The sequence below is a fragment of the Cheilinus undulatus genome, linkage group 13 (genome assembly GCF_018320785.1).
Source record: "Cheilinus undulatus linkage group 13, ASM1832078v1, whole genome shotgun sequence".
Lineage (NCBI taxonomy): Eukaryota > Metazoa > Chordata > Actinopteri > Labriformes > Labridae > Cheilinus > Cheilinus undulatus.
This window is the reverse complement of record NC_054877.1, coordinates 6,273,518-6,295,054: the sequence shown is the minus strand read 5'-3', so window position 1 is coordinate 6,295,054 and position 21,537 is coordinate 6,273,518. Positions and strand designations below refer to the sequence as shown.

At 39.9% G+C, this 21,537-nt stretch overlaps 1 protein-coding gene across 1 annotated transcript in view; it reads right to left on the bottom strand.

Moving 5' to 3' along the window:
• Positions 1-21,537, bottom strand: part of LOC121520599 (contactin-associated protein-like 4) — a 222,844-nt gene that overhangs the window by 153,590 nt on the left and 47,717 nt on the right. Inside the window, exon 2 of the mRNA XM_041804138.1 lies at positions 20,578-20,688. Within this exon, the coding sequence (XP_041660072.1) occupies positions 20,578-20,688 (111 nt within the window). The remainder of the gene's footprint in view (positions 1-20,577; positions 20,689-21,537) is intronic.

Below are 21,537 nucleotides of genomic sequence, written 5' to 3'. Positions count from 1 at the left end.
GTATGCATCCACAAGTTTCTTTCTACATCCATCAGTTTTCAGGTTTTCAGCTTGTATTGCAGCAAAAGTTGATGATTTTGTATATAGATGACATTTTAGGAATACATTTCCCCAGAGTCAAAACAACAGCTTAAGTAGTAAACATCAAATAGGAAACGTTGCCGCACAATCATTTACAGAAGGGGAAAAACACCAAAAAATATCTGAGTTTTTCTCCTGAGGTAAAAACAATTCTAATGACAGAAATAGTGGGCTGTAATTTAAAGGGAGATGCTTTTCTTTTGTGAAAGATAGAAACAGTAAGGAAAAAGTCTCTGACCACTTAATGACCCTTGAGACCAATGCTTCTCTATAGAGATGTTCATCTGCAGATACTTTCACAAGGCGTTTCTTTGAATATAACCTAGAGAAGTCTCAATGCAGCTTGATGTTTTTGGTCTAAAATGCCTTCAATGCACAAAATATTCACTTTGAAAATGTTCCACATCTCTATTTAATTTATCCCTTCTATTGGAAATCAAAAAAACCCTGCTTTTAGTCCTGTTGCTTTCAAAATAGTGGATTCATCCGTCAGTCTAATGGGATGTTTCTGCAAAATAAAGAGAAGAATAAAGAATTTCAGGTGAGCCTTGCACAGTTAACCCTTAAGGGTCCATGCTCATGCCAGCGTGATTTCATCATCTGTTATTTTTGTCACATGATAGCATAAAAACAAAGCAACATTTTGTATTTAAATCACTTACTGTTGAAAGCGTGATTTTGTAATGTCTTTGAAAAAATGACAGTATATTGTTTCAAATGAAAATTTAAAAAGAAATGGGGGGGGGGGGGGGGGGTATCCTATATCTAATACAGTAAGTTCAACATAAAAAAATGTCATTTCATAAAGTTGAGGTAGTGCAGAAAAGAATACCAAACATGAGCATACATTTTCTGAGTGTTTTTTTTTTGCAATCACATAACAGGCTCCAAATGAGGCTCAGTGGAAGTTCAAGCAGGTAGACTATTTCTTACCCTTTCATTCACTAAATCACTTTCACTCCCACCTGGTGATCAGCTGATAATGGGTGTCTACTCACTTAAAACACTGCAGTCAGTCTGCACTTAGTCGTCTTAGCTGAACGCTGCATCCCTCTGCCAACCCTGTCGCCACCTCACTCCTCAGTGGCATCAGAGTTCTCTCTACCCAGCTTCCCTCGCCCTAACCTCAAGTCAGTTCAGCGCCTCCCTCTCCTCATCTCTCACCCCCACCAATGTCAAGACTCCGGGGGTATCCTATCCTGATCTGACGGCCTGTACCCCTTTCTGACATACAACAGAGTCTTACGCCAAAGACACTCACTTCTTCATAAAACTTTTATATAACATTTATAACATTTCTGTGAATAAAAGAATGACTAGCTTTTAATTTCTCTCCTGACTGAAATAATTTAGTATTAAGTTGTCCTTGACAGATTTACAAAGTTGCCAGCAGAAAAGCCTTTATGGCTTGGCTGGACCAAGGATTGTGCTTTTGGTACATAGTTATTTGGTTTCACACTGTAATTATTGCAAACACACTAACAGACTTTACATGATAAACGAGAAATATCATCATAACTATGTGGGTTGTGTGTCTCTAAGTTTGCATTGATTGGTTAGTTGAGCCCTGCGATTGACTGGCGACCAATCAAGGGTGAACCCCGCCTCTTGCCCAGTGACAGCTGGGATAGGCTCCAGCCCCCCCCCCCCGCGACCCTGAATGGGATAAGCGGTATAGAAAATGGATGGATGGTTAGTTGACCAACAGTCCTTAAGAAAGGAGACGACCGTATGCTCATTTTGTTTTGTTGTTGAACTTCCTTTTTCTTATTCTCATGCCATAATTTCCTGCCATTGATATGAAGGTTTGAACCTTTCAAAATAATATTTTCACACTAGGAATTAACCCGACCATGTTTTCAGTTTGGTCCGAACCAAGACCACCTTTTGTGGTCAGTCTAAGGTCGTGCTGTTTGGTAGAGACCATGGTCCTGGAGAGGTTTCATGCCTGTTATCTGGATTTGGATCAAACTGAAAAGTCCAAAAAATCTGGACCAAATGGCAAACCCTAAGATCTCTACAGCATCACTGCTGCACTTTATAGAACTTTATAGTAATTTGATTTTCAGAAGGGGAAAAACTTTTTTTTTTTTTTAGTTATTTTGAAAGCAGAACTAAAATCTTCAGATTTTTTCATTTTTTATGCTACTAAACATTTTTATGTTTCGAGTCAAGAAATGATTTTTTCTTGATAACCAAGTAGACTCATGAAACTATTTATGAATTTTAATGTAATCACAATCATAACTCACAGCATTGTCCAGTAAAATTGCACATTATTACTAAATTATGAAGCACTATTTCAGGTGTTACTAAGATATTCATAGAAAGAATGAATACGAATCCAGTCTATCAGTGGCATTGATCACTCTTACAGTAACTCCTTTATGCGTGTGTCCTTCTTCATATAAAATATCATCAATAAAGAGGCTGTGAGAAATGTGAATGATATAAAAGAGTTGAATAATTAAAGAAAAGTGCACTACTATAGTGTGTTTGGAAACCCACAAATAACTGATCCAGTACTTTTCGTCACACTTCATTACAACTACAGCAATGCATACCTTACATCCCTTAAAGGCAAGGTGTATACCAACAGGACTGTGTCTCTCTAGTTGCTAAAAAGCTGATTTTCAGTGTGTATAAAACCATGTAATCTGCAGATATTCTTTTAAAATGTAGGGGGTTTTGTCAGAGGTCAGCCCAACAGGTAAGCACGGTGTGTTTGTGTTTGTGTGTAAGTGTAGGAAAATAGTTTGTCCAGCCAAAAATCAACACAGAGCTCAAACACCAGATGGAAAGGGTTGTGTAAGAGGATACCCCACTGTGTAAGCACACACACTCCCACACACACACCCTCACACAACCACACAGAGAGAGAGACAGAGAGAGAGAGACATAAGAGAACAAACAAACCTATTGCTAGATTAAATGCTGTTTAAATAGACTCAAGCCAATATTTGTCTCTAAACTTTTGTATGACATTTTGTAACTTACATTAAATGATGTGTTTGCTTGGCTCTAGGAGCAAATATTGAATGGAAACTTCACTTTCATTATTTGTAGCTGTGCCTTAAAGACAATAAGCCATTTTTACGGCCCTACCTCTAGACCAGACAACACAACAGGAATCCAGATGGTCACCATGAAATGTTAGACCTCCAGTTTTTCTTCATGTGAGAGCTTCTTTGATCAAGTTAAAGTGGCTGAGAGCTACTTGCATAGCATCCCTTGTAATGTTTATTCCCAGTCTACTTCAGACTGGGTGCGTGTTTGCTGCGTAACGGCTGCAGCACAAGTCCGGTCTGGCTCGCACTGTCATGGCTCTCAGACCGGGTTCCTGTGTGCTGCATGTTGGTTGCATCACCTAGCTGTCACAAACATGTCTTTCTTAATAAGTTTTAAAACAACAAACCTCCCTGCAGGTGACCTGGTTCTTTGTCTCCTGGACAATGTCAGTATAAAAGCAATCTGTAAAAACGAGGTGAGTTTCTCCACATAAATGCAAAGCTAGGCTTTTACTTTGAAAAGCAAAAACTAAAAGCGCCTTAGATATATTCTTCCAATGTGGACATACACACCTACTAAAAAAGTGGTTCTCAACTGGTGGGTCAGAACCCAAAATTGGGTCACGAAGCCCTTTGTAGGCCTAGTGGGTCGCGGATATGTGCCTGGGAAAAAATTGTGCCAAATCATCTATGAAACTCTGCATTTTTTTTTCCTGTTCAATTCTTTTGTTACACTTTTTGAAGTGTTTTAGGCCCAAACTCTTCTATTTTCTTATTAAATACATTTGATTGACCAAAAGAATTTCAAAACTTGGGTCACAATTCTCGTTGAGGAGTTGATGGTGGGCCCAGTGACTCAACCAGCTGAGAACCACTGCTCTAAAACAAGTTAGGAATAGGTCAGTATTTATCATTTTCCTGTCTTTTTTGTCAGACATGCATGGCCACTGGTAAAAAAAGGTGAGCCCTCTATTCTCTTGATTCTTATAGCACTCACTCATGATCATAACCTGGCATGCCAGATGGATTTGTTTCACACATCCATATGGGAAACCACTCCTAGACAGCGTTTGGGAAAGGGCAGGGCCTTTGAAAGAAAACTTGGAGGGTGATTGGAAGAACGTTATGCCTGTCACATCTTTACGGGCCAATCAGAGCAACAAATCACGTGACATAGCTGCTACCAAGCTGCGCCCCTACCGAAAGAGTAAACTCCATAGGGAGCTGCATAACATGAACCATGGCAACTGTAGACATGTCGGTACTTTTGTTGTTTTTGAAAATAACTCAATGCTGTTTTTTGTTCTTCTTTTACCCAAGAAATGCTATCAAGTTCTGATAAAACTGGCGCTTTTGCAGCATCCACGCTAATTTCTTCCACCATAATTGCACCGGTCTCTTGTTGCCGCTTGCTTACGTCATGACTCTACTGCGCCCAGACATACTGCCACTCGTCGCTGATTGGTCCTTCTACTTTCTAACTGGGCCCAAACGGTTCAGACGGGAGCTTTGCAAGATGGATTCGCCAGGTAGAAACACAGAAACGGGCGAATCCATCTGCTTTTCAAGGTTATCATGTTCGAGCATGGGTTCGCATTTTCCACACCTACAACACCAGATAACTCAGGATCTCTCCTGCTCACACCATTCGACTGAAGCTTCTCTGCTCTCTCTTTCAGCTCGCTGACTCTCCATCTTTATAAGTTCTTCATCGGTGTACTCCAGTCTATACAAATATCCACTTATATCCACATCATAATCACTCGAGTTGAAATCGCTCATATACTATTTGTTTTAGCTTGGTGTGGCGTTATTATTCCTGCAGAAGCCCACAGAGCCACACAGCTTATCAGAGGATCAGAAAATTTTATTGGGCCATTTTTACGCAAAACTCGTTAAACTACGCGGATAAAACATTCCCATCTACAGCCATCATGCCGTGGATCTCTCTGAGCTCATAATAACTGCCACAGAAATCACCGTAGGCTAACGCCACTACTATAGCCAAGTATCTCATACGACCCAACTTCAAAAATCCCAAAATATCCCTTTAAAGGCTGAACTCAAACCATTATTTGATGCTTTAATTTATTATGTTTTTAGTCTCGATGTGTAACCTTCACTTTAATTTCACTGTACTGAAGCCTTTATGCATGCTCTGTCTGAAAACTGTCCACACAGAGTGAGACAAACAACACACTGTAGTTTCATCTGATCACAGCGTCCCTAACTCTCTGCCAAAAGCCCTGAACGATTCTTTAAATTGCCTCTGCGTGGTATTTGTAGGGTCACTCAGCTGTTGACCCCATGGTACTTTTGTATGGTTATATAAAATTATAAATTCCCATCCCGAGTGCCATCCAGCTCTAGAGGGTATAAGTTGAAATTGCTAAAGCTCCTGCTGTAAAAAATGTCTGTGAACGTGTGTTGGCAGGTCGAGGAGAAACGCTCAGCAGTGAAAATGAATCACTGTCGGTCTGGTGGCTGCTGGAGCCTGATCTTTTTCAAGCTAAAGGCCAAAGCTAATAAGCACTTGACTAACAGACGTGTCCAGTGACAGAAGAACAGAGAAGAGCAGACACTCTGACCTTTACTCACGAGGATTATGCTGCGGAGAGAGGAGAGGAAGAGATCAGACAGAATCACTGTGTCCACCCTGACGCTCAAACTGAAGCTAATATAATTGAGGTGAACTGATGGGTGATGGTGTGAACACTTCCTGTCACAGCTGTCGCTTTAAATCAAAGAGAGCTCCCTGAATTTTCTCCCTTGATGCCGCTCAAAGAACCAGCCTTTGAGGAGGGCAGAAAACGTGAGGAATAATGGAGGTCGGGAGGGTGACAACACTGCTCTGATAGTTATACAAGGGCTGAAGTCATCACAGAAGCAGAAAAGAGGAAGCACCGGCACAGTCTGAACGTAAAACCAGATCACTGGGTGAGCTCATGTGCTCTACTCTAGTGATGTTTAGTCATAGAAGAAGAATCAATTTCTTTTGATTTGCTACACCAAGTCACTCATCATGATCCAAATTCTATCATAAATTGCTTCATCTAATACTTTAATTTCCCCTGGAGCTGGAAATCTGTTGAAAGAGTGTGCAATAGCTGCTCCCCATGATGGTGAGAAGAACTGCAGCCCCTAGACCAGGAGTGTCAAACTCAATCACAGCAGGGGCCGGATTCTGGATTTAGGTCTAACCTGAGGGTCTAACAGGGTCATTTAACCATAACGGTCAACCTCATTTTCACCAGTAATAAAATATGAAAAAAACAGCGCTGATGATAAATCATTTGGAAATTCAAAAAAGTAAAAATAGTAAATTTAAAGGCTCAAATCTGAGATAAAAATTCCAACTTATTAGTTTAAAAGATCAGAACAAGATATTAAAAATAGAAAAATAATGTTTTTAAAGAGCAAATATATGAGGAGAAAGCTGAACTCATATGTTTGAAAGGTCAAAATATGAGATCAATTTGAAAACATGACTTTAAAAGTCAAAATATACTCAAAATTATAAATTGTGAGTTTGATAGATCAAAATATAGAATTAAAAAGCCAAAAATTAGGAGTTAAAAGTGTCAAAAACGAGCTAGAATTCAAAATGATAACTTAAAATATTAAAATTATGACTTAAATTCAAAATTAGGAGTGTAAAAGGTCAAAATATGGTATAAAAGTAAAAATTACTAATTTGAAAAATATTTGAATCATGTTTTTAAAAGTCAAGATATGGTATTAAAAAGCCAAAGTAAGGAGTTGAAAAGGTCAAAATATGACTTAAAATTTAAAATTGGGAATCTAAAAGATAAAAGTCCAAATTCTGAGTTGAAAAGGTCAAAGTATGAAATGAAAAGTCAAAATCATAAGTTTGAGTCGGGATCTTAAAATGAAGAATTGAAAATATGAAATAAAACACATATTAATTTCTTTCTCCAGATTTTGAGTTTTCATGAAATCTCTTCACTTTTTCAGATTTTTATGGCTTAACAAGGATATTTTAAATATCTAGTTGAAGTTTACATTATTATACTGGAGGAAATCTGTAGGCCTCATAGTGGTGGGCCACTTAAAATACAAATATGATCTTGTGGGATATAATCGTTCCACGGGCCAGATTTGGCCACCCATGCCCTAGACTGTCCTCCTGAGACTACCTATGATGGATAAATCCTACAGCTGATTTGTGGGTGCTGCGATCTTGCGTGGCCTCCATAACTGTGGTGGAAACTGTAGGGTTTACTGCTGACGCTGACTGTGATGGCGAGGGATACTTTGAATAAAAACAATAGTCAGGGGCACGCAGATGGCCCAGCGGTCTAAGGGGCTACCCATGTACAAGGGCGGCCTGGATTCAAATCCAGCCTGTGGCCCTTTGCCGCATGTCTCTCCCGTGTCCGATTCTTTCCATCATCCTCCTCTATCGGTTAAAGGCATGAAAAGCTCAAAAGTAAATCTTAAGAAAAACAATAGTAGGCTGCTGATAAAGGTACAGTACCTCAGTCAGATGAACTCCAGTTATATTTTACATATTTCACCCTGTTTACCCATGTCTAATATCTATTTCAGAAACAGAGTAAATAAAGTTGACCATTCATCATTTATTTGTGAAGAAGTCTTAGTACAAAGTTGTGCTACTCGTAAGTTAACAATCCAGACTAGGGTTGGCTATTATCTTTTAATGTTGAATTACTTAAATATCTGCTCTGTAATGATCATATGCAGCTCTTACTTGATTATATTTTCTAACATATTATGCAAGATAGTGTTATTAATCTCTTGGTGGTGACTAAATACTGGCTCAGACTACACCGTTTTTTGTGTCTTTCACAACGGGAAAATGTTTGACCATGCAATGAAATCCCATCTTGGCCAACAGACCGGCCAAAAGCGTGAAAGGCAAACACAGCCGAGACGGGTCTGTTAAAACTGACAAGTGGAACAAATAGTTGAAAGGATTTGATTTTTAGCAATGCTCTGACACGTTTCTTTTCCCAGCATGTAATGCAGTGTTAATTTTGGCATCTATTTTTCATTTTAGTTTTAGTCTTTAAATGAAATGCTTTTTATTTTCAGTCACATTCTAGACATTCCTACCCTTTTTAGTTTCAGTGTAGTTTTAGTAGACAAAAACTCAAAAAATTTTAGTCTAGTTTTAGTCCATAAAAGCCCTCACATTTTAGTCTTTACTTTTAGTCCAAGCATTTAAATCTGGTACTAAATCATGGTAGTGTGTTCTCTGCACTCTGCTAAACCTGGGGTCCCTGCTTTCTACACCTGAGAGGCAGAAGAGCTATAGATACACTGCATTTGACAGATTTACCCACAGAGGAGAAATGTCCCAGATTTTGAGTGTCCAACAAAAATTACATTACATTTTAGTCTAGTTTTAGTCATCTTGATGAAAACTAAACTTAGTTTTTGTCAGTTTTAGTCATAACAGATCTATTTTTGTTAGTTTTAGTCTAGTTTTTGTCATGGAAAAAAAAAGGCTGTCGATGAATAGTTTTAGTCATAGTTTTAGTTAATGTAATGCTACCAATTACTGCCAATCACTGCATCAACATAATGTCAAAATAGGAAAGAAGTGAACATTAAATTATCTCAGGTAGACAAAGCAACATACTATTCTCTGTGAACTTGTGATCCAGCTGCTACTGTGCTATGCTAACGGACAAGGGTGCAAATTATCAGCGGGAGCAAAATCCAGGGTGTGGAAGGAACTCTGCAGACATGACTATGGGTGACAATCTGATCATGACTGCCTCTGGTCAAACAATGGATAACACCTTAAAAAAATGTCTGTCCCACCTCTAGTAATGTGCTCATGTTCCATCCAGGCAGGGAGGCAGACAGGAAGAGAAATGTAGAGTAATAGAGGAAGTACGGCAGAGAAACAGGCAGCTGTAAAAGCATGTTACACACACTGTTAAAACAGCCAGGTCCAGAATGAGTGCTGGTCATTTGCATGAGAATAGCAAATCTGGAGGGTAATTTTAGCAGCCTGATAACATGTCAGTCTGACAGAGTCCAACATGAAGTTAATGGGCACAGTGCAGCGCTGACAGCAGCAGCAGGATGGAAACTCTGTAAGTGAAACACCAGAGATTTCCATTTTTTAAAAGGCACGCTGAAAAGGGTTCAACAGGAGAGTCAAAATCGTATTTTAGGATTATTAAACGTTATTTTTACCTGATTCAAGAGAGATGAAATTATTTTAAGCACGCTCTTTTGCTTATTTCAGGAGCGAGACTCATCCAAAACCCAGGCAAAATGACATCAACACCACAAGTACTGTATCTTTCTTCTATAATTACTGAGCAGAGCAACCACACAGATAAATAATCCAAGGTATGGTATTCGTACCGTACCAAGAGGCCAGTACCAAACGGATACGGTACGAATACCATACCTTTACTCCCCTAGATGGTTTATAGTGTTACAGATGGGAAAAGGTTATCAGCATAATTTAGAGAGTTTTAGGTAAAAATGGACCAAAGATAACCTTGCAAAGCAGATGGATACACCCGTTTCCTTGTTTCTCACTGTCTGAACCGTTTGGACTTGATTAGAAAGTGACATGACCAATCAGCGACGAGAGGCGGTACTTTCAGCGGAATCGTGACGTAAGAAAGCAGCGACAAGAGGCCGGTGCAATTATGGTGGAAGACATTAGCATGGATGCTGCTACGGCCCCAGTTTTATCAGAAATTGACAACATTTCTTTGTTGAAGAAGAACAAAGAACAGCAGTGAGTTGTTTTCTTTTCAATAATGACAAAAGTCGTGTACTGACATGTCTACGGTCGCCATTGTTCGCGTTATTCCTCGGTAGCTGTGTTTTGTTGTTTTGTTGCTCTGATTGGCCGGTATAGATGTGACAGACAGAACATTCATCCAATCACACTCCAAGTTTTTTTCAAAGGCTCTGCCCTTTCCCAAACGCTTAGTATTGAAGGTTTTCCAGACGGATGTGTGAAACACATCCATCTGGCGTGTCAGGTTAGACCAAAGAAACAGTGTGACTCAAACGTATACCAAACAGTTTTGATAGTGTTTACATGCTGGAGGCTAATGCCACTGCTGCTGGCATGTACTTCAACAGACCCAACTTTAACACCACCAAAATATCCCTTTGAGAAATTGCACCATAATTCTCTTACAATAAATTTGCAGATCATGGCTGGTGTATGATTTTAGGTAGAGAAGCAGGCCCACTGCCCCCTCCCTTGGAATAAAAGCATCGATCTATGTCTGTCTAAGCAGACCACACAGTAGGGCCTCATCAAATTTTGGAGGGCCTCGCTTTGGGTGAGTGTTTTTGTTCCTCTCTCATCAGACTGGTCTTCAGTAATGTATAATTAGCCTTTAGCAGGGAGGGCAGTGAAGGGGGGCTCATACCAGTGTCTGGTTAGGGCCTCACTTTAGCCAGAGGCAGCAGAGAAGCAACTTGACTGGTTTGTCTGTTTTTTTGTGAATTTTTTATTGGAAACAAGTCTTGTTGGCTGGCTGTTTCAGAGTGTGAATTTTGAAGATTTGTTGTCTGACTGTCACTATAATCAAAAAGAGCAGCAAAGGAAAAATTAAACTGATTGAAAGTATTCCATGGACATAAATCTGTTGCTTTGTAAAGTTAACAATGGAGCGCTCATAAGCCATGAACAACAAACTATGTAAATCTACATTATGCTGATGAGTTTGCCATTGTTGCACAGTCAGACCCAATTAAAAGTTTCGCTCCCCGTCAGATCTCACTCTTTGGGGAAATGATTACAGTGGCACGAAATTTCTTTTCAAGTCTATTCCAACATAATTGCAATGGTGTCACTGATAACTGTCAGTCGCCCACTGAAGAAAGAAATGTTTAAACATGAAGTATGCTATTAACATTTAGCAAAGGGACAGAGCGGGCTAAATGAGTTTGCAGGAATAAAAATGAAAAAAATGTGACTGCGGACAGATTGAAACCAGTGATTATAATAGAACAGGGGCCGTTCAGGAGGACGGAAGATAGACAGGGAAAATTCACGAGGGAAAATAGGAGGGTGGCTTAGGACAGGTAGGCTGATGGAAAAATGAGATATTTAGAAATGAAGGTGGGGGGGAGAAATAAAGAAAGAAAAAGACTGAAATAGTTGAGTCATTTATCCTCCAGGTCTGTGGTAAAAGGCCATTCATCTGCGATCGATAGACTATCAGGGCTTTTTATCCACTCGTGGTGTCAGACTCTGAGCGATCAGGCCTCCACTGGGATCAGCTACATCGGGTCAAAGTCTGAAGAACAATGTCAGGTCCTCTGCTCTCAGCAAAGAGAGACGCTGCTGCTGGGTTTTATAAAGAGTCCCTGTGAAAAAAAGGTTAAAAGAGGTTGTTGCCTGCCTTTAGCAGAGCTGTGATCTCAAAATGAGGTCAGTCTTTGCATCTTTCCCTCGTCAGAACTCTAATTCTGAGAATGTTAAAAAAATATTATTCTCTCTTCAGGGCCATTGACTCAGTCGGAAAATGGTTGAAGGGGATATAGCTTGAAAAAGCACTTTTGCAGCATTTTTGCACATAGATCTGGGTATCAAAGCTGGAGATATTGATTTAAGCCCAGTTTAGACCGAAGATTCACGGTGCGACGAATTGAGTCTGAGAATGAGTCACAGCAGTCTGAACTGAGCGTTGCAGCTCGAATGAAGCCGCCTGATGTAGTCGCCAGCGATTCAGACTGTCAAGTAGTAGAGAGCAGGTTTTAGGACACAGCAAGCAGAGAAATGTGAAAAGGGACACGTAAATCTCGTTTTGAAAGGCTATACGCAGATTCCATCAGATACTTGTGCTATTCATTTTAGAAATATCTCTTTTCTGATCGATCCTCCTGATAATCACTTTTTATCACCATTGCAGCATGGCAACGAAATTTCACGGCACATATAGACACAAAAATGTTTTGCTAGATCTGTCTTGCTATAACAAAGATATCCGCCGAGAATAATGAATGTTTCACTGATATATTCAGCTTGAATTTCTCATGGATTATCCCGTAAAGCGCCAAGCTTCCTACTTAAGAGTGCAGCCAAACATAGTAAAGGAGAACCTTTTCTAAACAATGTTTCTATTTCAGTTGTTCACATCTATCTGCTTCTAGGAAATAATTAGGCTTAAATCGATCTTTAATAGTTTAACACAAAAATTTCAACCTGCCAAACTCCTGCCTCCTCCATCAGCTGCACATCAGGCTTGACAGCTGATGGAGGAGACGGCAGAGTTTTCAGACTGAGATTACGAATTAAAAATTAAAAAAGAATATATACAGTAATTTCCAAGGAGCAGATATATGATAAAGGGAAATCGAAACAACCTTTTGAAAAGTCTTTCATTCTCCAGCTGTGTTTGCAAGCATGATGCGCTGCGCTTCATGTAATAATCCATGAGAAATCCAAGGCTGTATAATCTTCCTTGTTCATAAAAATACAAAAATAATAACTTTCAGCAGACATCTTCATTACAAGAGGGAGCTAGACAAGTGTTTTTGTGTTTATATATCTACAAAACAAGTGCCTCAACTCCTGGCTCCTCCAGCAGTTCCACATCAGGCTTTAATGCGCAGCTGACAGACTGAAGGTTCTGTGTAAAAACAAACAAAAAAGAAGATCAATGTGATCATTTCCAAGAGGCAAATAATGCAATGATAAAATAAATTAATGAAAAGTCAATAGATAATGTTAGAAAAGGATCTCTCTTTCCAGCTGCCCATGGACAGAACACAGCGCTTTATGAGAACATCCATGAGATTTTAACAGGCTGAATGAGCTAAATCTGTCCATGGAAAAAAAATATTTTTCTCAGAGGATATCTTCATTATAACAAGACTGATCTAGCAATGTGGGCATCGGTTTGGCTCAGTTGGTCAAGCAGTCACCATTTACATGAGCTGCAGTCCATGATGCACTGGTTGTGGGATTGTTCATGATCCCTGCACTGTTTGGTGCATGCCCCCCTCCCCCCAAGTTGTAAGGTAACCCCTGAAACAAAAGCATGATATCTCTTTATCTATAGGTTCTTTGCACATTAGTTCATGCAGTGGAGAACAGCCACTGGGGGGCAAGTAGTGATAGTGAAAGTAGTGAAATATTCAGGCAAAGAAAAAGGTTTAAAAACACAAAGAGAAACAGCAGCAGGCACAGATTAAAAAAGCCTCCATCTGTAACCTGAACAAGCGGTGTCACATAACACTCGTGTATGGTACATTTCCACAAAGTGGTCAAGTTTGGTTCAGTACAGTTTGTCATGGTTTAGTTCATTAAACTCTGATCTTGCTCCTCAGCTGATGCACGTCTTCTCTGGACTGTTGTATGAAACATTTGTCTCTTTAAAGAGATCCAGACCATTTGGCAAGGCTCAGCACAGCTGGTGATTTGGCTCCCAATCATCTCTTCACTTTTTTAACAGTTTAGTTTTTTTAAATTAGGGTTAAATACCGAGAGAGTGTGGAGGACAGACAACCTACACATAAACCAGGATGGCTGAGCAGTTCAGGGGTTGGACTTAAGTTCCAACGGGCAATGGACCACGTGGGTTTGAACCCCACTCCTGGTAGTGGTCTAGGCCATCTCCACTCAATGTGGAGATGACTTGTGCTAATCATCTTCATCTACAAGATGTTTTGAGATAACGGTATTGATGAATTGGCTTGATAAAAACAAAGATTGATTGAGTACAAGACTCCATATGACTATTGTCTCCCTTCATCTGTCTGTAATTTGTGATATTGATTGCCTCTTAGCCACGTAAATCTGTTAAACTGTAAAAAACACTTTTTGGTAGAGTGCAGGGCTGCTTTTCGATGTATGTAGAAATCGTCTTGTGATAACTGCACTGTGGAGGTACATTTATAGCTTTAAAGCACAAACGCTCTTTTGTTTCCATTCATCCCTGATGGCTGTCCCCTTTTCCCGACACGAGGATCATGTGATGGCAAACAATCAATCAACCCCTGATTGAACATAATCCATCCTACCTAACATCTATGCTGAACTGCTGGAACCTACCAATCTACTGACGAATGCCTCAAGTCCTACAAGTTTCCCTTAAGTTTACCTAAAGATTCATTTTTAGCTTTCGTGCTCCAAAAATGAACCTAGCAAAGCCGTCTGTCATCAGGTGGATCCATCTTGTAAAGCTTAGATCTGACACATTTGATCCCACTCATAAAATAAGCAGCACGGTCAGCATAAGTTGAGGAGAACGTGGCTGTGGCGTGGTTTAGTTTTACTGCAAGCCTGTAAACAATGGCGGCTGGTGAAGAGAGAGTTTAGCATTGGTGAAACTAGAGTGGCAGTGTTACAACAGCTGGAAAACATTTCTTTATTAAGAGATGAGCAAAGAATGGCTCGTTTGAAGGACTGGGTTTTAAGTTTCAGTTTCATCCCCAAGAATGAATCATCCATACTTTCTATTTCTTCACCATCTGAGATCGTCTTATCGTGCACCCCTCGCTGTAACTCAGCTAGTTTGAGGGTAAACATGCAATATTTCCAAAATAATCTTCAGTTTTAAAGTCCCTGCTTATTTTGTTGCTGAAATGCTTTATTATTAAACAGCCATATCAGGAAACAAGGTGTCTTCAGATGCAGCTTAGCACAGCCTTACAGGAGTGAAACAAAACCACATAAATAAAACATCTTCCTCTGAGCTATGCTTTCATATGCACAATCTCTTTTACTAATATTTTAAAAATGAAAAAGTAGTTACCATGATATGAGTTTCAGATTACAGATATTACCCATCTCTGTGTATTATTTAACAAAGCACAACAGCTGTAACTGTATCTCCAGCTGGACTGACGTATGCCGTTCTGAACAATCAACTGAGAAATATAACCTCCCAGATTGGGGGCCCACTAATGCGGCAACATTTTCTATCCATGCCTCTCTTCGTCATTGCTGACTATGCACCTGTACTGCTCTCATACTTTCAGAACCACTAACACCTCACTATCTACCTAGAGGCTCCAACTGGGAGTTTTAGATTTTATCTCATTACTTCTTACATTTCTGCAAGTGCAAGAATCTGCAAGGAGGAATGAAGCAAGAGCCCAGACACCAAACAATGATCTACTGCTGCAATAAACATCTCAAACTCTTACAAACATTAGTTGTCTGCCTGGTATTATATTCAGGTTTGGCTACGCATGCAATGCAAAGCATTTCAAGAAATGAACTGTGAGCGTTGACATACTGGAACACCTCTTTTTATAAATAACACATTCATGCAAACATACTAGTGTTATTCTCAAAGTGCATCATGCTACAGATTCCAGCAGTGAGCATGCATGTATGATTAAATCCTGAATAAAGATGCTGTGTAGGTGGTTTTCCAGGACTCTGATAATCTCTGTTCACTTAGTGGGTAAATGAACTGGGAGTGAAGTAACTCCTCGGAGAAAAACTGGAGGAGGCAGAGTGTTAGCAGCAGCAGCAGGATATGGAAATGAGAGGGAGACGTTCATTTATTCATTGATTTCCTCGGCAAGCAGCTGCAGTGGCTCTCTGGGATCCAGCAGCATAAACGGTGCAGGAGAGGAAATGTGACAAACACTGATTTCCTAATCTGTCGGCTACATGCTACAGCAGATTAAGAAAATGCAGCAACACCCTGGTGTTGTTGAGGTAGTTGTTAAGCCTTTGTATTTACTGTCGAAGCAAACATAGAAATGGTAATCATGGCCATAAATGCATACATTGCATTAGCGTTTTACTAAAACATAAGTTAAATAATTAAGCTGCGGTCATCCTGTAAAATGATGAAAACCTGGACATTTGATCAGCTTTAACAAAGATCAGCAATAGAAGTTGAGGCTGACAAGGCAAGAAAAGCAGAGTTGATTGGACATCACAGTAAAAAAAAAAACTTGAGAGCTATTGATTTGAGGCTTTGCAAAACTTAGTTGCCTTTTCTCTTAACTACAGCAAATCTGACATGAGAAGAAAGATGCGGTTGGCTGTCCACACGGAGACGAAACGGTAAGCATTTACAGATTTGTCCACTCTTTGACCTGGTTTCAAAAAGTAGCGTTTATGGCCTTCAATATTGCTGTTTCCCTGTGGGTGAAATGCTGATACATCAAAAAAATTTGGCTTATACTCCTAGATTCATCTCCATGTGGACGGGGCCTAAGTGTCTTTCCCAAGGACATGAACATAGACTGACCAACTCCCAACCGAGCCACAGTCGCCCCCATAAAAGTACGCAGTTCTGAGACCTCTAAAATCGGACCTAAAGTCTTTGCTTATGACCCTTAAACCTCTCAAACTACTTGTAAGATTTCTGCTTCTCATCTAACAACAAATCAGGTTCCTGAACAGGTTGCTGAAGGAAACTAGCATAACAGATTTGCTGACCTGTTAATAAGAGCAGTTAGTAGGGTGGAAGCTGTGTTTGAGGAGTGAGGTTTCCTGCTATTTTCCTGCACATTTGTGAGGAGGTGTCAAAGAGTTTCTCCATTGTAAAAGTGTTAACGATCTGGAACAATCAGGAAACGGCATCTTTTTTCTCTGTATCACTACTTTGTTTGTGATGCTTCCTCCCTGAAGGTGGTCACAGATTGCTTGTGGCAGCTTTCGGTTGAAAATATGACTACTGATCTAATTTTTTCTTTTAAAAATTTGATACTTTCAGTACTATCATATGCAAATAGGACAGCATTGAATGGTATATTATCTTTAATGGCATCCGGTATTAATGTTTGATTGCAGGGTTTGGAAGTATGGACAAAAAGGCCAAAGTACGATACTGTGCAGAACTTTTGGGCATGTTTGGGCCAAAAATTGAGGCAGAAGTAAGACTGCAATGGCAAGAAACCCTGCCTGAGGGCACCGCTGGGCAGAGAGGAGGCTTGACACAACCCTGGTTTTGCTCTGGATGTCCTTGCATTTTACCAAGGGCTCAGGTAAATGATCTGTTAAAAAAATAACAAAGTTCAAACTTTTAGGGCTGAGTAAGGAGTGGCAGTGGTGGATAAGCATGGCCTAGGGAACCATTCAGGCAGGTCGTAGCCCATGATCTCACAGTAGATGTCCCAAGGGCCCCAACAGTGCCTGCAGACTGGGCATATCACCTGACACAAAAAGACCTTGACAAAAGAAATGCTGTTGAGCTCGACCTTGGCTGCCGATCACACATGTGCCAGCATGTGTTGAGCTTGACTTTGGCCGCCCCCCATCACCACTCTCCAGTCCCAGCTTTTGTACATTGGGTGTCTGAGGAAAGTTGGCGCCCTATATGCCCAAAATGTATGCATATGACTTTGTCTGTTATCAAAAAACTGGATATTCTCAACATATGTGAGTGATATTACATCTGGGATATCTCAATCTACTCATAGCAAAATTCCTTTATAGGGGACATATTATGCAAAAATCACTTTTTCAGGCTTTTCTAATAAAAATGTGTGCCCCTGGACTGTCTTCGACCCCTTCAAGTACCAACACCCCCCCCCCCCCCCCCCCCCCCATTTCTCCACCTTTCAGAAAATGTGTGCTGACACAAGACTTTCTCTGATTTTCCCCACATGATGTCATTTGGGGAGTTAGCACCACCCCTCCCCATCCTGATCTTCCTCTTAGCTGGCAGCTGAGGAGAGCCACATCCATTAAGCCACATCCATTTCCTGAGAGGGGCGGAGCCAGGCAGGTCGGTAACATTTAAAGCCACAGTCACAGAAACAGCTCATTCTGAGCAGGGCTGAAACAGAGGGAGTTTTAGACATGCAAAAATCCAATACTGGAGTGTTTTTCAGCAACAATCTTAAGAGGCATGGTTTGGGGACATCTGAGACTAAAATAAACTTGTCTTAAAAGGGCAAAATATGTCCCCTTTAAATCTAAGAACTAAAAAATGCCTCTAACAGCTTTAGTAAAAGCTATTAAATTGTATTTTTAGGTTTGTTTTTCTTCTACATTTGGAAAGAGTTCCAAAGTCTCCAAGATATTATAAGTATCTATCAGCCACTGTGACATTAAGAACTCTATGAATAGAATAATAACATAAGAGTGGTTAAAGGTCACAGACTTCATCTCAGACAAATTGCAGACATTGAAATATGTTTGATACTTCTCTGTATCTAACATCTTGACTCATCTGCCTCATGTAGGAGTTAATAAAAGACCAGGAAATGTCAGCAGCTTTACAGTGGGCTGGTTGAAGACCAACAAGTGTGAGCAGAGGGCAACAATAGACACACGCTCTTTCAGTCTAGATGAAATGACCTGATCCATCAACAAAACCTCTGCTTCCTATTAAGTATGGCAGTCATGTTGGTGTGGTGTTGTTGGAGGTGAATCAGACTTTTCACAGTTTAAAAAAGCTGACATTTAAAAACATTTCACCATGACAGAACAGGCTAACAAGTTCTGTTTTCTCTCACAAAGATCCACATCATTTCACTGAGACCAACACTCAGATCAGCAAACAAAGAGAGCCGATTGGCAGCTTTTCCCAACAAAAAGCCTGTCAGCTTCAGCCATGAAACAAACCGAGGACTGAGCCGTGTTCTGCAGGCTTTGTTTCGAATAGTTTCCCAGGTGGTAAAGAGCATTCAGATCCAGATTAAACTCCTCTCAGCCCCCCCCCCCCAAGCTGATTCTGAACTTTGATGTGGGGATAAATCAGCGGAGCTCATTCCCTGCAGAAAGCTCCACAATAAACCGTGATCTTCAGTTTGTCAAAGCCTCACATCAGCATCCACCACAAGACTCCCTGCAGGATCCAACAAACACAGTTCACATGTGTCTTTGTGGCCTTTAAAACAAACAGCACTTAGAGAGAATAAAGATGGGACAAAGAGGCTACTGCCTGCTCTCACTTTTAGATTGGACCTCATTATCCCTGAGGCGTCCTTCTAATCCGGTCTTCCTTTTAACCAGTCACAGGTGAGTTACCTGTGAGTGTTTGTGGATGCAGTTAAAACTTCCGTTTGTTGTGTTTTGTGTCCAGAGCTCAGACCAAATCTCCTCTCAACGGGGCCTGACTGGTTCAGAGCACTTTGTCAGGAATAAATGAGAGATTTGGCTCTGCTGCTTCCTCTCTAATGCTTCAACACAGATAACGCACACATTTCACTGGAGCAAAGAAGAAACTTTACACCTAAACAATAACATAATAAGAAGGGGTGCAACGATCCATTCATCTGGACTGATACAACAGTCAGCTTCACCTACAGCTTCACCTTCCTGCACATGCCTGTTTTTTCTCCTCGCCATGCTGGAAATTAAAACAATATTAGCAGCAAGCTGACCATGGCAAACAGTGAAAATAAAGAGGATTAAGAAGGTGTTAACCCCCTCTTGGAAAAAAAACAGCTGTGTGGAAATATTGTGAACACAGGCTACACCTGGACAGGTCACTGAGCTTTATTTGCCAACCATAAGAGCATGTTTTCTTCTTTTTTTCGCATCAGATTACCATCTGAGATCCTATAAGGATAAAAAACAGTCTCCCCTCCTATCTACCCATAGTTAAGTAGTGTGGGTAGCATCGGATTCAGGCTCTGCAGGTAAACAGAGAGGGAGGTGTCAGCTATGTGAGCCTTCTTTAGGCCCATTTATGCTCTACATCTATCATATATAAGGATACAGAGTCCACTGTCTATATTCTGCATGTGTTCTGAAAGCTCATGGATGCTAGAGATGCTTTAATACTCTTTCCTCTTTTCCAACATCCATTTTGACACCAGAGTATCTGCTGATAATCAGAACCGATCCAATACCTTTTCAATTTTCTGGACTGACTGTGCTGTGGAAAACTGGCCCATTATTTTAGTCCTACAGTGAACTCAGAACATGGCTCAGATAGTCTTGTAATATACAGCCTCTCTGTGACACAGAGGGCCACATCACAGTCCCCTATCTCTCCATTATGCTCTATTCAGGCCGTCCCCACCCTGATCTGCCAGTGTAAGCATGCATAGTTTGACACAGCGTGAGGTGATTACAGAACAGGCTGCCATTGGCTGACAGGCCCTCTCCAAGCATTCTGACAGAACAATATAGCCGTTAGCATTCAAGCTAGGGGCAGTAAATGCAACAAAATGGAATGAAAATGAATAAAAAGACATTCAATGTCAGAACTACCCCTATGATTTAAAGCCATCCACGTTCCAGGCTTACTGGAAACATTTCTGTGAAGGCTATGGTTTCATGAATTGCATTATTTATTTATTTTTATCATTTAGATTTAAAAAAATTTAAAAAATGATGTTATCCAAGAAGTCAAAGAAATGGTGCAATGGCTAACTTTAAGAGGGAAAAAGCCTACAATTTTGGTTTAAAAGTGATTCAACTTTTAATAACCTGTGTCACCTCCTGTTGTACACGACCATGCCTGTATCAGAACAGTGCATGTGTATTCACCAGTACTACCAGGGTCATTTTACAGAGCTGATTCTGCTTCCTTGAATATTTAGTTTGAATGCGACAGCAGTCTTGCTGTGTCAAAGTCGTCCTCACCTTCTCTTCTGTTGAGTTTGGCGAAGCCTGGAGCGTGACTGCTGGACAGCTGGGAGGAGCTTCTGAAGGACGATGGTGGCAGATTGGACACCAACGCGCTGTCACACGCCTCTGTAACGCAACCACAAAATAGAAAGATGCACATTTAGTTATTAATGAATAAATATGTTTTCAAAACTTTGTTATGTGGCATTTCCATGTTGATTATCCTCCTGAGACCTGAGCTTTAATCTGGAATGCATTTTTAGTTTATCCCACTTATTTGGAATAAGTAAAAGTTATGAATTTTGGGGAAAATTTTCCTTTCCAGAATTCACATAAATTACCATAGCTTTAAAAGAAATGAAATTTCTTCAAAAATTCCTAAACACATCTTAAAATAACCCACAAAAAGTACCAAATCAAAAATTTCCTCTGATATTCCTTGAATGTTCCAGTGAATTTTTATCAATAAGTCTTAATATTTCTATCAAAATTCTTCAAAAAAAATCCTTGAGTATTCCTGACCATTTACTTGGAAGTGAAAAACCCAAAATTTTGAAGCCAATTTCCCTTAATTTTGTCTTACAATTAAAAAAATGAACCACACAAAATTCCATGAAAATAATGGAAACAAACATCCAACCAATTCCAAAAATTTACAAAGAAATTTTTTCAAGTTTTCATTAATATTTTCCCTAAATCTTCAAAGTCGATTTCCGCAAAAAACAAAAAACAAAAACAAACTCCCCAAAATTACTAATGCGTTTCCCAACTTTCCAATGAAATATTAGAAAATTTCCAAACACAAACCTACAAAACCAATACCAAACTTCCAAAATAATTTCAAAATTCCCATGAAAATGCCCAAAATTTCAAGCAAATTTCCTCAAATTTTTTTTAAATGCACAAAAAGTTATAAATAAATGACACAAAATTCCATAAAAATTGTGGAAAATTCCCCCAAACATCCAACCAAAT